General features: G+C 47.5%; 2 protein-coding genes across 8 annotated transcripts in view; one reads left to right on the forward strand and one right to left on the reverse strand.

The window, feature by feature from the left end:
- The window catches only part of TMOD1 (tropomodulin 1), an 88541-nt gene that overhangs the window by 61968 nt on the left and 7268 nt on the right, over window positions 1-19305 (forward strand). Inside the window, exons 8-10 of one of the 2 annotated variants that reach the window (XM_033858328.2) lie at window positions 1212-1355; window positions 10521-10665; window positions 17181-17926. In XM_033858328.2, the coding sequence (XP_033714219.1) occupies window positions 1212-1355; window positions 10521-10665; window positions 17181-17245 (354 nt within the window). In that variant the 3' untranslated portion in view covers window positions 17246-17926. Of the gene's footprint in view, window positions 1-1211; window positions 1356-10520; window positions 10666-17180; window positions 17927-19305 lie in introns of those variants that run through there. The other variant, XM_073806325.1, reaches the window with a different exon arrangement.
- The window catches only part of TSTD2 (thiosulfate sulfurtransferase like domain containing 2), a 31944-nt gene continuing 23986 nt past the window's right edge, over window positions 11348-19305 (reverse strand). For 5 of the 6 annotated variants that reach the window (XM_019948885.3, XM_073806321.1, XM_004321096.4 and 2 more), the window contains exon 11: window positions 17623-18767. In XM_019948885.3, the coding sequence (XP_019804444.1) occupies window positions 18658-18767 (110 nt within the window). In that variant the 3' untranslated portion in view covers window positions 17623-18657. Of the gene's footprint in view, window positions 11443-17622; window positions 18768-19305 lie in introns of those variants that run through there. The other variant, XM_033858327.2, reaches the window with a different exon arrangement.

Consider the following 19305-nt stretch of genomic DNA (forward strand, 5'->3'; position numbering starts at 1 on the left):
CAGGAGGGTCCAACCTACTCAGGGTCACAGAGGAAGCTGACATGTCATCCTGGGGTACACGGAAGCAGGGGGAGCTGAGGATTTTGTCTCAGAAGGCATCCTGGGAGCTGAGCCTCGCGAAGGTTTCAGCAAGCAGGGCCAGTGGGAAGGGCATTCCTGGATCAGATCATCATTTCAGACAACCAGGGCCCACTGATCATACATCCTGGCCATCAGCTGCTGGTGTCTCCTTTCCTCCATGACACGTCGTTTCTACCACCTGCTAATTACCTCATTTCCTTTAGAGGCTCTGATTATCATCTGCACCCCTGGCTGAAGTCCTCCAAAACGTGCTGGGGCCACCCGAGCTCCTCTCTTCCGGTTTGCCCTGGTCACTTGCCCAGCGGGATGGCTTCCCAGGCTCCCCTCTCTGCTGCTCAAAGAGAATGACGACTCCATGGAATTACAACAGGGACATAGAAGAGACAAGTGGAGAGCATATAGGGAGGTTGGGACTCCACTAGTCAGTCAGTGAACAGTGACCGAGGACCTACTATGTGCTGGGCACTGTGTGGGTTGGAGGGCACCATGGGATGAATAAGGTGACCATCAGCCCACCAAGAGTACATAGGCTAATGGCGGAGCCAACGCCAGAATAAAAACAACTCTAAAGGCAGGAATACAAGTTCCTTGAGGGAGGTTATGGATAAAGTCTGTGAGGTTCAAGAGGGCAGGCACAGCTAGCTGGGGGGCATCAGCAAAGGCTCTTGGAGAAACGGGCACTGAGAATGGCCTTAAAGGAGGGACAGGGTTTGAACGAGTGAAGCAGAAAGGAAAGAGCATTCCAGGTGGCAGGGACAGGATGAGCAAAGGCAGAGCAGAGGGAAAATACTGTGTGCCCGGGGAACTGAGAGTAGCCCCACCAAGACTGGCAGCCAGAGTTGCAGCTGATCAGAGTGGGGGAACCAGGTAATAGAGGCTTTGTATGCAGGCTAAGGGGCCGTAAATCTCCAGCTAGGGGTTCGGGGCCATGGCAAGTTGGAGGGGAGGAGAGACACAGAGTAGTGCTTGGTGAAGGAAGTTGTGGAGATCGTCTTGCCTGGCCCCTGACGATGTGCAAGGGACTCTCACTCCCAGCAAGGCTCCCTCAGTATTTTAGCTTCTACCCACAGGGGCTCCGGCCTTGATCAGGCTAACTCATGGGTACCCTGCATTTTCTCCTTTGGTTCAAGGCCCTTGCTGAGATGCTTAAGGTGAACAAGGTGTTGAAGACACTGAACGTGGAGTCCAACTTCATTTCCGGAGCTGGGATCCTGCGCCTGGTGGAAGCTCTTCCATACAACACTTCTCTGGTGGAACTGAAGATCGATAACCAGGTAAGATGGGCAAAGGTCTCCTTGTGTCCTTCACTTGATGCTCGCCATTCTGTACTTTTCCGCTTCCTGCCATATGGACTAGATGCTGCTGGACAGAGCAGATGCTGCTGCTTATAAAAACACCAGAGCCCAGCTTTAAGGGACCTCCAAGGTTGTCCAGTCCACACCCTCCACCATGCTCACCTTCCTTCTTCATCATTCCCACCAAGTGCTCCTCCACCTTCTGCTTGGAAACCCCTAGCGATGGGGAGCTCACTCCTTACCGAGATCACCCCTTTCATTCTCAGTGAGAATATCCTTCCTTATATCCAATAGAAATCAGCTCCCTATAAGTGCTGTTTGTTGAGTTTAACTCTGTTCTCTGCCGCACACAGGACACATCTGGTGCACAGGTTTTATAAACCATTGGAATCTTCCTCACTAGGCTAAACGTCCCCATTTTCATGAGTCACCCCCCCCCGCCCCCGCAACACACACACACTCAATGGGCTTTTGGGTCTTCTTACCATGAAGGTTACTCACTGGGCAAATTCTAGTTTGCCTTTATCCTTACAGGGTTATCATTCCTCTATACCTTCTGTGGTTCAGTCATTTATTTTCAGGGTGACTCTTTCAGTTCCAACTTTCTAAGACAATGCTAATAAGAGTATCTTGTATTTTGCATGTGTTGAGGGTGTCCTGGGGAGCAGGCTCTGTGCTGTGCACCTTACACACATCATCTCTGATCTTCCCGACAACTCTGCAGGATATGGGTGTTATCAGTCTCAGTTTGCAGAAGAGAAAACAGCTCAGAGAATCTGAAGGCAAGCAGCTTCCTCAGGGCCGCCAAGTGAGCACTTTCGGAAGTAGGATTTGAATGCAGGTCTCTGACTTTAAAGCCCACACTCCCTCCAGTACACCGTGTTGCTTCCAGTACTAAAATGCTTTCTTCTTTATGGTTTATGGATAGGGAACTTGAGCGTTTTTTCCCCTACATGAAAACGTTTGCCGAATGGTCATATACATATGTATATAGGAAAAAGATTGGGTGGAAGTATGACAAAATTGTAGACACTGGTTGTCCCTGAATGAGATTATCTCTACTTTCTTATCCTTATTGAAAAATACTACAAACAGAGAGAAAAGTGCATAGAAGTTAAATGCACAGCTTAATGAGCCATAATAGGCAGGTAACCTCAGCCAAGAACTAAAGCATCACCAGCCTCCAGAAGACTTTGACAGTCCCTCCCAATCATAAACCTTCAAAACTCTTCACAGTTTGCTCCCTACTTACTTTCACGCCTCCATGTCTTAGCTCTTGCTTTTCTCTCCCCCTGGAATGTCATCCCCTGCCCCTACCCCTTCTCTGCCTAGAGAAATCCTCCTCTTCCTTCTGGATTCAGTTGAAGCCTCTCTTTCTCCTAGTGGTTCTAGAGCCAGCTTGAAGCAGCACGCTGGAGCTGACTGTACACATCCCTTCTCAATTCCACTTGAGTGATGGCACGCTGGTACCTTGAAGTCACTCCTAGTGAGAGTATTTACACTATGGAAATTGGCAAACACTACAAATCCAACCTTTTTGTTTGTTTGTTTGTCTGTCTGTTTGTTTTTTCCCAAGAGCCAGCATATCACCGCCTTCTCCCTTCAGCCTGCCACAGGGCCTCTAAGCCTCCCCACAAGACAGTTAGGTGCTCCTTCCCTGTGTTCTCCTAGCACCTCAGCTTCCCTGTGAGGTTCTCAGAAGACACTGCAGTGTCTGAGTCATGTCCATATCCTATTACCCGGCTCAGAGCTTGGCCCTGCAGTGGCACTTCATAAGCAGGGCTGCCCTGGATATTTGTATATGTTGTTCACTGCCCAATGAGGAGGCAGGGGGCAAAATCCAACCCATACTCTACTCTCCAAAACTCGGTCTGGGGCTTTATTCACCCAGAGAAGGCACTTTTCTCTAATTCATGTGAAGAGGCCACATCAGGCCTGCAGCAGCCCTGTCATGAGAGTTTGCTGCATCCAACACCTTCCATTTCGCATATGCCAGTGGCCTGCGGTTGCATCACCCATTCCCAGCCCCCATCACTTCCACCCTTTCTTCCATTGCTGACCCTGCTTTATCGCAGGCAGATCAGATGGAACAAAGGCATGTAGCACGCTTGGCAGCAGCCCTGAGCCAGGCCCTGGGATTGGCCACTCATGTGACTCCAGGCCTACCCAGGCAGGGAGTCACTATCTACCCAGTGTCAGCTGAAACCTGAGCCCTGGGGCAGAACGTTGGCCAAAGGTGGCCCAGCGCACTGGCCTCAGGTCATTGCAGCGGCAGCTTACAGGGAGTGAGCTGCCCACTACTACTCTCAGTGCTGTCTCCCCAGAGCCAGTGCTGACCATCACCCTCACCCTGGCTAAACACCCTGTGCGAGGACGTTCACTTCCCTGAGCCTGTTTCCTCGTTTGTAAAATGGGGATAGTAAGAATCTCTACTTCTAAGGAGATAAGAGATGCAAACTATGAAGTTGTTCACTTTTATAATTACTCGGAAGGTGACTTAGGGAGTTTACACGTTATTCTAAGAGTTGAGGTACTGAGCAGGTACCATATATCCATTATCTCATGTAATGCTTGCAAAGACTCTTTGTGAGTAGGTGTCACAACCCACCCCCGTATTGTAGATGAGGAAACTGAGGCCCAGGCAGGCTCTGTACCCTGCCCGAGGTCACACAGTAACAGAGGCAAGATTCGAACCCACGTCTTTGTGACTCTAAAGTCCATGAACTGTGCCTGTGTGGGCTCTTGAATCCTACTGTAGTTGTGTGTGGGTCTTGGATTTTCTCAGCTATCCCTTTCCCTTGGTGCCAGGCCAGAGCACTGGTCACCACCTGCCCCCACCCCATCCCAGGAGCATCTTTCTTCAGTTCATCTCAGTGTTTGATAAGTGCCTGCTGTACCCCAGGGCTATGCTGGGCTCTGTGTGTGAATGAGGCTCTGGCTCTGCCCTCTAGGGATTCCACACTGGATAAGAAGATGGACAAGTGTACGGCTGACCATCCAACCGGGTGCCCCAGTAAGCCACAGACAGTGGGCCACTGGGGGGAGAAATCTCAGTCAGGAGCAGGTATCAGGGAGGGCTTCTTGGAAGAGGTGGAATTTGAGATAAACCCATAGGGTGGACAGTATCTCAGAGGGTGGCCACGGCCTCAGGTGCAGGGAACCACACAAACAAAGAGAAGGAGAGGGGGAAGCCGTGGAGCCCATCCAAACTAAACTAGATTAATGGGAAAGCGAGAGGAAAGCGAAAAAAGGACTTAGGAGCCCAAAGGGCTCTGAATGGGTGGTTCGAGGGGAAGTGGTCTGTGGGCTGTTATCAGCACCAGTCAGAGTCATGCTCTGCGAAGATGGTTCTTGGCTGGATAGGAGAGGATTGGGGGCGGGGCGAGGCCATCCGGGCCCAGGAGACCAGAGGGGACTCTGACTGCCCAGATGCAGGGGGCCTGTGGGGAGGTGCTCCTGGGAGCCTGGAGTCTAGAGACTGGACTGGGGCCTGGTGGGGGAGGGGTGGGCTGAGGGAAGTCTGGGGAGGGGGCTCTGCTGGCCCGGGCTAGGGGACGCCACCTGCATCTCTCACAGTGTGCCGGGAGGCCTGGGCTCTGGGCGGCGTGGCAAAGAGGAGGTGGTGAGTAGCGTTGGATTTATTCCTCGTTCTTGGTTAGTCACCAGGGTCTCCGGAGGCCGCAGCTTTCTCCTCAGCCCCTGCACCTGCAACCTATGTCAGAGTCTCTGTCCTCCTTTCTCCTTATACGGCCAAAGGAAGGGACTTGGGGCATTCTGCCCGGCGTGACATGGAGCCTCGTAGGCTGCCTCGGGACACAAATGCAGGAATAGGATTCTGGGGCAGTTTATTTACTCAGCCAGGCTCTCTTTACCTCCAGGCCATGTTCTCTTGCCGCCTGGAGTTGCCCTGGGATGGCAGTGAGGCTGGGGTGGGAGGTGGCGGCTGACCACAGCCCAGGGTGCTGAGACACACCTAGTCCAGCCCTCCTTTTACCCCCTCGGTGGGGAAACCGAGGGTCAGAGAAGGGACAGGCTGGGCCAAGGTCATGGATCAAGTTAGTGTCAGAGCTGGGCTGGAACTGAGGAGCCCAGCTTCCAGGCAGGCTGCATTTATGGATGGACAGGAGAGGCCCTCCCGGCGCCCAGGAAGCAGGCAGCACACATGGGGTGCCTGCAGGCCCCGTACATCCCTGGCCAGCCCTATGGCTACGGTGGGGCAGCTCTCCGCTCGTCTTGATTCACCCTCCTCCCCCCCCACCCCCCAGCTCCCTCCAGCAGGCCCTTCCCAGGACCCGCAGGGCGTAGGGCACTCTCCCTGCCCCTCAGCACAGATGAGGCCTGAAAACAGGACCCCAGCCCCAGTGAAGACACGGACAACGTGTGGGGGCCGTTCGCTGGATTTCTCACTTTTCATTCCAATATTTGACAGTGAGAATGTGCTTCATATTTTGAAAAGGCGCTAAAGGAAGTGGATTGGGGTCTCAGACAGTCTCTATATCATCTGCCAGGCCAAGCCGGCCAGAGCCCAGGGCTGTGCTGGCTCCTTCAAGGACAGGCCCGAGCTCTTCCCAGCCCTTTCAGGAGCCTTGCCAGATAGGCTGGTGGAATCTTGCCATCCTCCCTCTGCCTGCCCTAGTCAGCGGTCCAAGCCCCATCTGAACCCACACAAGCTCCAGTGAACTCGTAATACCTGGGAGGAGTTCTCTGTCAAGAGTCTCAGCTGCGGTTCCATGCTTGTCCTTTTGGGTGTTGGGCTGATGTGTCTTCTCAGCCTTCCCAGGTTGCTGTGCATTGATCCTGTTCCTATTTTTTCCAATCAATTCAATTCCTTGCCCTTGCCCTAGAGATACAGGGTACCGTGTGCTCTCCAAGGGCTCACAGTCTAGGGTACCATCATCCAACAGAACTTCCTGTGTTGATAGAAATGTTCTGTATCTGCACTGACCAATATGGTAGCCACTAGCCAGTGGCTCTTGCACACTTGAAATGTGCCTAATGAAACTGAGGACCTGAATTTTAAATTTTATTTAATTTTTAAATGAAGTATAGTTGCTTTGCAACATTATATTAGTTTCAGGTGTACAACATAGTGATTCAGTATTTTTTTTCTAGATTGGATTTTATTTCTATATATTCTATAATAATACAGTTGAAAATCTTGCCCACTTTCACACTCAATAACTTTAACAATCAGTTCTTCTTAAAATTTTGGCCTAGGAGAACATCTGTATATCCAAACAGATGGGTTTGTGTGCGCGCGCGTGTGCACGTGCGTGTGTGTGTGTGTGTGTGTGTGTGTGTGTGTGTGTTTATAACAAAGATAAATATGTATAACCTATTGTTCCCTGTTTGCCTTGAAAGAGAGTAGCCCAAGGGCAAACTCTGTTTTTGTCTCTTGCAAACATCCTACGTGTGGTACCTTAAAGTACACTGCCTGTGCACTGCTATATTTAAAATAGATAAGGAACAAGGACCTACTGTATAGCACAGGGAACTCCACTCAACACTCTGTAATAACCTAAATGGGAAAAGAATTTGAAAAAGAATAGATACACTCACATGTATAAGTGAACCACCCCGATGCACACCTGAAACCAACACAACATTTTTAATCAACTACACTCCAGTATAATATGATTCAGTATTTTTATAGATTATACTCCATTATAAGTTATTACAAGAGAATGGCTATAATTCCCTGTGCTATACAATATATCCTTGTTGCTTATCTGTTTTATACATAGTAGTTTTTACCTCTTAATCGCCTATTCCTATCTTGCCCCTCCCCACTTCCCTCTCCCCTCTGATAACCACTAGTTTGTTTTCTATATCTGTGCATCTGTTTCTGTTTTGCTATATATATTCATTTGTATTATTTTTTAGATTCCACATAAATTTTATTTAATTTTAATTACTTAAAGTTTAAAAAAACCCAAACAATCTGATTAAAAAATGGGCAGAGGATCTGAATAAGAAGACATACAGATGACCAACAGGTACATAAAAAGTTGCTCAACATCACTAATCATCAGGGAAATGCAAATCAAACCACAATGAGCTACCACCTCACACAGTTAGAATGGCTATTATCAAAAGGTAAGAATTAACAAGTGTTGGCAAGGATGTGGAGAAAAGAAAGCCTTGTGCACCATTGGTGGGAATGTAAATTGGTGCAGTCACTATGGAAAACAGTATGGCTATTCCTGAAAAAATTAAAAATAGAACTACCATATGATCCAGCAATTTCATTTCTGGGTATTTATTGGAAGGAAATGAAAACACTAATTCAAAAAGATATATGTATCCCCATTTCATTGCAGCATTATTTATAATAGCCAAGACATAGAAACAACCTAAGTGTCCATTGATGGATGAATGGATAAAGCAAATGTGGTATATACAATGGAATATTATTTAGCCATAAAAAATGAAATCTTGCCATTTGTGACAACATGGATGGACCTAGAGGGTATTATGTGATGTAAAATAAGTCAGACAGAGAAAAACAGATACCATATGATCTCAGTTATATGTGGAATCTAAGAAAAAACAAAAGGCAAAACCAACCAAGCTCACAGATACAGAGAACAGATTGGTGGTTGCCAGAGGTGGGGGGTAAGGAGTGGGTGAAATGGGTGAGGGAGGTCAAAAGGTACAAACTTCCAGTAATACATAAGGCATGGGGGTGTAAGGTACAGCATGCTGACTATAGTTAATAGTGCTGTATTGCATATTTGAAAGCTACCAAGACAGTAAATCTTAAAAGTCCTCATTGTAAGAAAAAACCCACTTTTTTGTATTGATAACTGTGTATGGGGATAGATGTTAACTAGACTTACTGTGGTGATCATTTCACGATGTATACAAATATTGAATCATTATATTGTATACCTGAAACTAATATAATGTTATGTCAGTTAAAAAAGATTTAAAGAGCCACATTCCCCTGGTGACTGCTGTACTGAACAACACAGGTCTAGCTGGAGAGACAGTGTGGAGGCAGGTGACCCAGTAATGCAGATGGACTGGGCCGGGAGTAGAGAGGGACATACACTGGGCCACTTGAGTGTCCAGTGGAGAAGGATGGTTTCCAGGGGTAAGGAGCAGGAAAGGTCTCGTGGGGAAGGGGGCATTTGTGATGGGTATTAAAGCACTAAGGATACACCAACAGGTGGGTATGGGAGGGTAGGGGCATTCCACATGGAGGCAGGAGGGCACATGAACATTTAGAAATAGACCTCTGCCTGCACGAGGTACCAGACTCCCCATCCCTGGGGTAACCAGGCTGAGTAAAGACTGAGAGAGGAAATAAAGGCAAGGACTAAACTGTAGCACTTGGAGTGCCAGGCTGAGGAGGAGGCGGGGCTTATCCTGTTGGGTTATTGAATGAATTGAGACCCTGCAAGTTGTGCACAAGGCATTGGGAACATAGTAAGCTCTCAATAAATGGCAGCAGTTATTGGCAGTGGGAAGTGATTGGAGGTGGTTATGTGTTTCTGTTTGCTGCTTCTTTAGATCAATTTGGCAGTCTTGCCATCTTAGCAATATTAAGTCTTCTGATCCGTGAATATGGGATGTTTTTATGTTTATTCAGGTCTTCCTTAATGTACAATGCTGTGGTATAGTTTTCAGCGTGCAAGTCTTTACTTTATTAAATTTATTCCTAAATATTTTTATGTGATTGTAAATGGAATTCTTGTCTTAATTTTATTTTTGGATTGTTCATGGCTAGTGTATAGAAACACAGCTGGGTTTTGTATATCGATCTTACACCCTACAAGCTTGCTGAACTCGTTTATTAGCGCTAATAGTTTTTTGTGGATTCCTTAGGATTTTCTAGATACAGTATTGTGTCATCTGCAAATAGGAATAGTTTTGCTTCTTCCTTTCCAATATGGTGACTTTTCTTTCTTTTTCTTACATAATTGACATCCAAGACGATTTCCTTGTCTCGTTTCTGCTCTGAGGGGGAATATCTTTAATTATTAAATATGATGTTAGCTTGCCTTCTCTGTCTTTTCAAACCTCTTTAAGATTATATTTACTTTTTAATATCTTATTGTACATAAAACTCAAACAATACAGTAAGATACAACAGAACACAAAACAGGAAGATACAAAAAAGGAAACAAAAACTTCCCCAAATTCCACCACCACCAATATGCTCCCAGGCTTTTCAGTGTATGTATATGGGAAATAGAGATAACTTTACATAAATATGACCCGTTTTGTCACTAGGCTTTGTCTACTCAATATTGTGTCATGGCATATTTTCCAGCCTGGAACTGACAATTCGCACCATCATTGTACAGCTGCCCATGTTCTATTATAAAGCTGAACCGTCATTTATTTGAGCAACCCCCTCTTGATGAATGTTTGTTTCCCTTTTATCCCCACTTTTATAAATGAGACTGATGAATATCCTCATCATATCCTTCCCAACACTGTGTATTATCGTGTTTTCCTTTCCTGTCCTTTTCATCTTTGTCAGATGATCACTATAGATTTGAGGGTAGGGAACTAGCATGATCAGAGTGAGGCTTTAGGAGGCTAACTCTGGCAGTCCCAACTTACTATGGGACCTTAGGCAAATCCTCTTCCCTCTCTGGGCCTGTTTCTTTATTTGTAAATGGCTAAAGGACTGGCTAGCAAACCTGGCTGTGTATTGAAATCACCTGGGGAGTTTTAAAAACCACAGACACCTGAGTATCATTGCAGCCAGTGATTCTGATTTAATTAGTATGCGGGATAGCCTGGGCTGTAGGATTTTTAAATCTCCCTGAGACTAGATGATGTGAAGGTCCTTCCTGCTGAAATATTCTAGGAAGGCTGCTGTGAAGCAGTAGAAAGATCTGTTCTTGGTGTCCAGCAGCCCTGGGTTTGAATCTCAGCTCATTTGCTCCTGGCTAGCTCCTGTCTTTTCAAACCTCTTTAAGATTATATTTACTTTTTAATATGGCTGTGTGACCTTTCAACCTCTCCAAACTTCCATTGCCCACCCCCACCCCCACCCCCGCTCTTGGAGTGGGCGGGGACAGGGAGGTATTAAAATCCCCGCCCACCACTCGGGGTTTCTGCAGGTAGAGAAGGTTTAGGTCCTGCACAAATGAGTGAGAGGTGACTGTGTTCTTTTCTTGATCAAAGAGCCAGCCCCTGGGCAACAAAGTGGAAATGGAGATCGTGAGCATGTTGGAAAAAAATGCAACACTTCTCAAATTCGGCTACCACTTCACTCAGCAGGGGCCCCGGCTGCGGGCGTCCAACGCGATGATGAACAACAACGACCTTGGTGAGTGGACATATGCACCCTACCCGCCGCCTGTCATTCTTTCCACCTGTCATGGGGGGTATGGCAGGGAAAACTCCACTGCCGCCTTCCCCAAGGGAGTCCTCTTTTTGGGCCTGACTCCCAGTTTTCATGCTGATCCCGTTCCCTTGTTTTAGGTGTTTGCGCCTTGCCTCCCCCCTAGACCCTTGCCTAGACAGGAGCGCCCTGCCTGCAGGCGCTGAGGCCAGGCCCTCCTCCCTGCAGGTAGCTCAGCTGAGCACAGGGCTGGACCCAGAGTGCACCCTCAGTGTGTTAGCCGGGTGAAATGAAACGTGGGAGGCACAAAGCCAGCACGGAGTCTCCTCCTCTTCTGAATACCCTTTTTGGGGCCCAGAGTCCTCTCCAGATCATACAGTGTGGCCCAAGCCCCAGATCCCAAGGCCAGCAAACAGCCTTACTACCCACACTGCAAACCCAGGGGACTTCACGTTGCTTTTAACGTAAAGGTTGAAAATGCTGACTTTATAGTAAAGTAAAACAGGTTACATTTAATCTCAGTTAAAGACATAGTTTGCATTTTTTTCTTAAAAAAAAAAAGAAAGAAAATGTCACAGTCTTTCTTAGGAGCAAACACCAAAAAGAAACACTAGTCAGTTGAACAAAAGGGAGACCAATCACCGACTTACTTCCAGATGCTAAGTGTTCTCAAGCTCTATGCCTAGTTATTTCTCATGTGTATTCCTGCTGGCTGCTTAAAGAACTTGATAGAGTGTCCGAAGAGGAGTATGTCTGATAAGCCTATAGGAAAATAAGAGAAAAAAAACAAGGAGTAGGTCTGTTAACTTAATTGATCATTATATTCAGCTGTGAGTTTCCTAGAATCAAGGCAGGAGGAAGACAAACCAAGTTACATGATTCTTGTCAGAGAAGGAAGCGTAATGAGTTTTTTGAAAAGAAGCAGCTTCATTCTGGGATTGAATTGTGAAATAACTGTATTTCTAAAGGACGATGCCTTCAGTGAGTTTTTTATCAAATTCAAACCTGCTCTAAATATGTTGCTTTTTTTTTGTTTCTAACACTCAGTAAAATGCAAGGAGCTTAATACTACAGCACATCTGAGAGTTCAGGTATGTCCCTTCCTGTGATGAATCTGAAGCTAGGTTAATACATGGAAGGCCTAGAAGAATGGGGATGAGTATGTAAGTGTGTATGCATGAGGCAGGTACTCACAGAACCTGTGCATAGATTAACCACAGAGCTACTCAATTCAACAAACATTTGTCGAAGTCCTATAGGGCACTGGCTGTTGAAGGTATAGGTTCCTGTTCTTAAGAGGCTATTTATTCATTGCTTTCTCCAGCTGCTACTTTTTCTAGAGCTGCAGATCTAGAAAAGTCCATCAAACAAACAAAAAAACCCCACACCAGGTCAGGTGTCCTGGTTTATCTGAAGTGTCCTTATTTGAAATAAAAGAGAGCAGACACAAACAACGAAGAATTAGAATTATCATGGTGTGACAGAGGTGATAGCTACATTGAATTGTTGAGGAAGGCCTGCGACCTGGACTCTGTTGGCCCAGCTGTGATCTGGCTGCAGAACCAGCACTTAAAAGCCTTGAGTTCTATTCTGATATTCAGTAATCTCACTTTTTTTTTCTCTCTCAGCTTAGATTAAGCTTCTTATGTGTCCCTCGGTGCCTATCTCAAGGCTAATCCAGCTTTGGTCTTCCAGTGGCAAGATGGCTTGGAGGACTTCTTTCTAGGGACAGAAGTTTCCGGATGACTAGAGTCAGGGGTGCTGTAGGGGGGACCCCAGGGTCAGCTGGAGGCTAGAAGAAATGGCCCTTGAGGACTCTCTGTCCTGAGAGTCTATGATTCCAAAATCCAGGCCCAATTCCTATCACCAGGGACTTGCTGAGGTTATGGCAGGAGCCCGGCATGCCAGAGCTGGACGGGACTTCAGGCTCCTCCCTCCAGTTCTCCTCTGGAGAAACTGAGGCCCGGGAGGGACTGCCCTTCTAGACAGTGGCTCAGTCAAGTCACGCCCGTTGTTAGTTACAGCGAGCACTTTGGGAGCATCTTTTGTGTGCCCAGGACTGTGCGAGGTGACATAAGGGGTAGCAGAAAGCTAGTGCCCCGTAAAGAACCTTTACAACCTTTTATGGGAGAAAGTCATGCCCCCAATTCAAGAAGGCCTACAAACTGTATCCGAACAAAGTGAGCCAATGATTTGTGAGGACAGAGGCTGGTAAATCCAAGCATCCTGGTGGGTGTGGGCATGAGTCAGCCTTTCAAGGAAGAGACAGGTTGTGTGGGAGGTCAGGAGGCCTTCCTGGCAGGGGTGCTGGTGTAGGCAGAGGCAAGGTGGTAGGAGCCAGTATGCAGGATAGGAGAGACAGAAAGTTCCGAAAGGACTGAGGAACTATTACTGGGAGTTACACCTGGACGGAAAAACAGGAGCTCCCAGAGGAGGGAGGGAAGGACATTCCAAGCAGAGGGAACAACATGGGCCAAGGCAGGACGATGAACAGGTATATGAGGTGTTCACGGGAAGGGGGCTGGGTAGGTGTGGGAGGCTGTGAGCCAAAGGCCTTTCACGCCAAGCTCAGGAGTTTGGTGAGGAAAGCAGGTGGGAAGTGGGACCATGGCAGTTTTCTGGGCAGGAATGATAGGTGATTAAAATGGGCCTCTGAGTTACCCCATGGAACTGTGCAGCTATTCCCTTGAGGTTCCCCACAGAAGGAATTAGAGCAGAATCATCTAGGTGGCTGCACGCAACAGAGTACTAGTCGGTGAAGTAGGACATCTAGCTTTAAAAGCAAATTTGCACCCATCCGCTAGTTTTTGTGAAAGAAACGCTTCTGATTCTGATGGTGCACCCGTGTCCTCCTGCAAAAGAGAAATCCTGACTTTCTTTCCAACACAGTATTTTCATCCTGCTCTTGATGCTCTAATGAAGCAGACAGGCTTCCATGTTTCTCAGCTGAATATGTTTGTCATAAAAGCCGGCCCCGGTCCAGCCTCCGTGGTTGTTACTGTGTCTGCTGCTGCAGCTTGGCAGCAGCAGGCAAGCTCCTTGCGGACGAGAGCGGGCCTCTCCGATTTCCTTCTCACTCCAGCCAACCTCTGTGCTGGCTCCTGGCCCATTGCCGGGTCTGCGGGACCTGGGCTTTGCTTACCTGCAAGGCAGGTGGGCTCTTCCTTGGGAGACATTTAATCCCTAAGGCCATGGGTCAGCCCTGCCCAGGACCCATCCTGAATGGCATGTCTTTGGTCCTTCCCAGCCATTGCCCTGGGCTCTTAACAGAGTGCTCTATGGGAGAGAGTGGGGTGCCAGGGTGAGGGGGTGTCAGGAAGGAGCCGAGGACCCCCATCTCTCTTTTCCCATGGTGACACCTCAGACGACTCCTATCTCCACACTATTTATAGCTGAGAGCCAGGCTGGCACTCAGGTCCTGTAAATCTGCCACTGAAGCTCTCTTCACTTAATGAAATCTGAATTGCAGCCTCCAGGTTAAGACAGTTGTGTGGTAGAGTAACATGTTTAAAAGCAGAAAACATCCCTTCTTGGGAAAGTCACTTTTTTACTATACTCTCAAGGAAGACCTTTCTAACAGGCACCCCAGACACAGCACATACACCCCAAATCAATTTCATCATCTTCCCCCAAAACCATCTTGGGAAAGGGCACTACTTTCCTTGCAGCCATTCAAGCCAGAAATCTCTACCTCTCTCTATGCACTACCCCCAGCCCAGCCAGCCACCTCCTCACCAGCCACCTTGCCCTGCCCTTTGTCAAGCCCTCATCACATTTACCGGGCATCCTGAAACGTCCTCGGGCCCTGCAGCTCCTCTAGCTCCTCCAGGGCGGGCATCTCACGCAGCGCTCATCCCAAAGCTTGTCCCACCACTCTGCTTAGAACGCTTTCTGTGTTCCCACTGCTCTCAGGTTAAACTCCTTGACGTGGCTTCTAAGTCCCTTAGTAACCGTAGCTGATACTTACATGGCGCTCACTGCGTGCCAGGCCTGCTCTGAACACTTCAATCTTACTAACTCCTGTAACGTTCCCAACAACCAGTTGAGGCAGGTGCTGTCGTCATCCCCATCCTACAGTAAGGAGACAGAGGCCTAGAGAAGTAGGTAAGGTTACCCACTGTCCATGGGCGGAAGTGGGACTTGTCCCGGCAGTCTGGCCCCAGAACCTGTGCTCTCCACCTCTTCTCTGGGTGAGGCCCTGCCAGACTCATCTCTTGACACCCCAACAAGCCATCTTCTTGCCCTACTGGTACCAACCGGTCCAGGTAGCTGGAGTGCCTCCCAGTGACCCAGGCAAAAGCCTCCCTTTAGAGGACTGTTACTCCTAATGCTTCCCGTACTTTCCCACCGTCTATCCCTTTATCGTTTAAGATTCAGTGTACAACTTAACCGCCGTCCTTGGAAAATCTGACCACTTCGTTCATTGTGCCTCTCATACTTGATAGAGATCTACCAGGGTACTTGTGATGTTTTATCAGATTTCTTGTAGGTATATCTTGGTCCCCTGTTAATCTTTATTTCTGGTACCTGTGCTTGGCACATCATAGCACTCAGTCAATGCTGTTGAATATAAAATGCTCCCCAAAGACATGATGGAGGTGTAAAGCTTGGTGGGAGCGCAAGCCTCGAATGGGGGTTGGTCCAGATGACTCGAGATTCCTTCCGGCTCTGACAATAAACGAGTCTCTGGCAGTTGCAATGATAAGCAACGTGGAGGAGTTCGCTTTAATGAATGTAAAAAGCAGGTTGATTTGAAGAAGGATATTGGGAGACCTGGCTTCTGCTCCCAGTTGCATCTCTTATTCACTGTGACTTGAGGCAAGTTACTTCCCTCTTGGCCTCAATTTCCTTCATTATTTAAATGGAAAGAAAAAAAGAAAACCTGAATAAGTGGGTGCCTTTCCCTTCTCCCCATCCAGTCCCTGCAGAAGCCAGTGGCAGGGGAACCCTGCACAGGTGCAGCCCAGTGTGCATACTGAGGGCAGGTAGGGGGAGACAGCGCGGGATCCTTTTCTGTACCTTGAGCCACGAGCTGGGGACTCCGGTTCCTGGCTCTGCCGCTTGCTTTCAGGGACCCTGGCTCCCTTCTCTTCTCCAGGGGAAGGGAGCTAGTCCTACTTGTGAGAACCAGATGAGATGTGGGTATGTAAAGCCTACATGGACAGGGCCGGATTGTACTGAGGGAGGCGCTGGACCGAGGCTCCAGATGAGTCACAAGCCTTGGTTCCGTCTGGTACCAGCTTTATTATTTTGTTCCCTGCCATACTTTCCTCATCCATAACATGGCAATGGTGACAACACTGACACTCCAGAATTGTTGGAGGGGCTCCAATGAGGGGTTGAGTGCAAAAGGGGTATAATGCTTGTTCAGCTAACGTGTCAAGCCTGGCTCATGTAAACCCTCTGGTCACTCTGGGCAAACTTCTGCTCTTTGGGCTTTGGTTTTTGTTCCCCCCCATCTTCCCCCAAGCTGTTGGACATTCTGATGGTCTCCAGAAATCTGGCCAGACACACTGTCTTCTCTCCAGGAGACTGCCCACTGATTTGCATTCATTGTTCTTTCAAGGCGGGTGGAGGGGAGGGGAGGAGCTCAGGCAAAGGCTAAACTCTAGGCCCCAGACTGGGCAGCCTGTGTGCCCCTGCGCCCCTCCAACCAGCGCCTAGCCTCAGTTCGGTTCTTGTTGCAGCCCGTAAGCGTCTATCTGAGGTCCGCCTGCTCAGCTCAGGAACTGGAAGACACCTAAGTATAGACAGACTTTTTTCCTCTCGCAATAGCTTCCTGTCTCTGCCACACCGGCAGCCCCCTTGACTGCCACCTACCGGCTCCACAGTCGTTGACCAACCTTTCTCTTGTGGCCGATCTAGCTTGCTGCTTGGTTTTCATCTGCAGACACTATAATTTGTTTTGAACCCTCTCCCTTTGCTATAACAAAGGGAGCCCTACCTGCCCCTCCAACCATCCCCGCCATCCTGTCAGCTAATGACCCCAGCCTGCAACCCCCTGGCTCCTGCTTTACATTTAACTTTGCCTTGCCCCCGGGAAAATGTCAAGGTTGACCATAAGGGGACACAGATAATACAGGGTAATCTTCAGGGCAGACACTGTTGTTTACACAGGCAGGCCAAGAGCTTTGAGGAAGAGTTGGGGGAAATGTTTCCAGAAGGTTAAGATCTCATTAAGATCGACTGAACTTAAATCTTATCTGACCGGAGTGAGGATCTTCAGCCTCGGGGCCTCTGTACACAAAGGACAACAGCGGAGTTGGATAAAGTGGGTTTTATACCTGTATGGCCAGCGATTTAGAAGTACTTTATGAACGAATCTACGCCACTACAGACCCTCCTCTCAGTGAAGGCTCACAAGCTGTCCTTTATAAACACCAGACATCAGAGTTTGCTGAGCAAAGTTGTCAAGAAGCTTCCTGGCGCTCTCAGAGCCACAGTGGTGGTTCGGGTGCACAGGGACAGCTGGCTCACGTCTCATCTCCATTCCTTTCCAGTGAGGAAGAGGAGGCTGGCAGACTTGACCGGGCCCATCATTCCCAAGTGCCGGAGTGGCGTCTAGTGTGTGCGGGTGCCGACCACGCCTTTGAACTGGACGTGTTCTACTGATAGGCTGTGCTCTGCAGTGGAAACCGGAAGGCAAATGCCAGCACAAACCCTGTTGTGGTTCAGTTCTTTACGCACTAAGGTGTTAGGTTCGCTAGTGGTTGTAGTTGAAAATTTTATAAACTATGGTGAATGTGAAGTTTTTCTTTAGTCACAGAAGTTCAGTTCGGTTATTATTTAAAAACTAAAAAGCCCCCGAACTGGCAGACCTTACTGAAGACAATGTTAGAGCAGCAGTGACTTAACCGCAGGAGCCCAGTTTCGGTGACCTTGCTGTGTGGTGTTTCAGGTATATTTAAAATGTGTAACATGAACAAACAGCACCCTCTTCCATGTGGTTTAAAAGCATTATAAAATATTTTATTACAAACTTGATCTTAGCTCTTTAGCAAACAGAACATATCATCATTCTTTATTAATTCTCCTTTAAATTTTAAGAACCTCAAGATTAAAGTTGCTAAATTGATTTCTGGATCAAGAACACAATTTTTTTCCCCTCAAGAAAGACAGAAAGACTGAAGCCACAGAGCTCTGCCAGGAATCAAAGAACATGAGATTCCTTAAGCTGGTTATGAGGAAATGATAGAAAAAGCCAATGGTGAAGTCTCAAATTTTAAAAACCATCCTTTTTTTTTTTAAACCAATTCCAGGCGACAAACATTTCCCTGGGTGTTCTTTATGAACATCTGGGATTTATTTACAATTTAATACTGGAGTCAGAAAGAAATTTTTCCTTATCGAATGCCAACCTTACGATCGATGTGAAAACCTATGGCCAAATACTTGAAAACACCTTTCTCTGTTGCACAGTGGGCCAATGCCTTATGTGAGGCACATCACTAGAGACACAAATTTCTAGTCCATCATGGCTTATGCTTACAGACTTCAACTACCTATCGCATCACTTCTTAGACAAGTCACTGCTGATCTCATGCCTGTAAATTAAGCCTCCAAATGTCAGTGGTGAAGAAAATCTAGATATTTAAGAACTAGGAAACCTGGCCAAACCACCCAAGATGATTATTCTGAAAATGTAATTTTGGCATTTCTGCTGGATCCCTTAACATCACGTGCATCTCTTAGGATCCAGCAAAAATGTTAAGCCACACTGCCCTTGTGCCTTTTAATATACCACGGTGCCAGTTAAACTAGTATTTCTGTTGCTTGGGGAGTTATTTTCGTGAGTGATTCAGCAAATCTTATGATAAAGGACAAGCCAAAGAGCTGACGAGCACAGACTAAGCTGCAGAGCACTGAGCAGAGAGGCTTTTGGCGAAAAAGGAAAAGTCTTGCACACGGAACTGTAATGATGGGACAGTACAGGGTAACCAGAGGTGGAGTCAGGGCCTCACCACTATGGAGGAGTGTCTACTGAGGCTGCAGATGGACCCAGGAGTGGCTCCGTGCTGCAGGAACGGCCAGCCCCACTCGGCTTCTCCTTGAAACACAATTGCAGCTGTATTCTGCATCAATGGAAACTGCAATATAATATTAAATCTGTTGGTCTAAGAATGGCCGTGCATGTGTTTCTTGGGACTTGTGGGCCAGGGACATGCGCCTGACATGGTGGCTAGAGGCTGGGAAACCACCACAGCACTGCTGAATAACCTCATACAGAATGTCTTGTATTCTGAGGTGTTCACCTAAAAACTGCCCAAGTGTTAATGTCATCGAGCTAATGTGAATCTCTCAAAGAGAATACTTCAGAGCTAAGAGTGTGGGTGTTGGGGAAAGCAGATGAAATCTCTCACAGAAACCAAACCAATGAAACATGAAGGTAGACCACATCTTTAAGACCATCTCCTCCATCAGAGGAGCTGTTGGTCTAGACTAGGGGTGGCAAGTTTTTTTCTGTAAAGGGCCAGATAGTACAGGCACACCTTTTTTTGTTGTGCTTCGCAGATATTTCAGTTTTTACAAAGTGAAGGTTTGTGGCAACCCTGCATTGTCAGATGATAGTTAGCATTTTTAGCAATAAATTTTTTAAATTAGGTTATGCACATTGTTTTTTTAGAC

Source organism: Tursiops truncatus, chromosome 6, assembly GCF_011762595.2.
Source record: "Tursiops truncatus isolate mTurTru1 chromosome 6, mTurTru1.mat.Y, whole genome shotgun sequence".
NCBI classification, from domain to species: Eukaryota; Metazoa; Chordata; class Mammalia; order Artiodactyla; family Delphinidae; genus Tursiops; species Tursiops truncatus.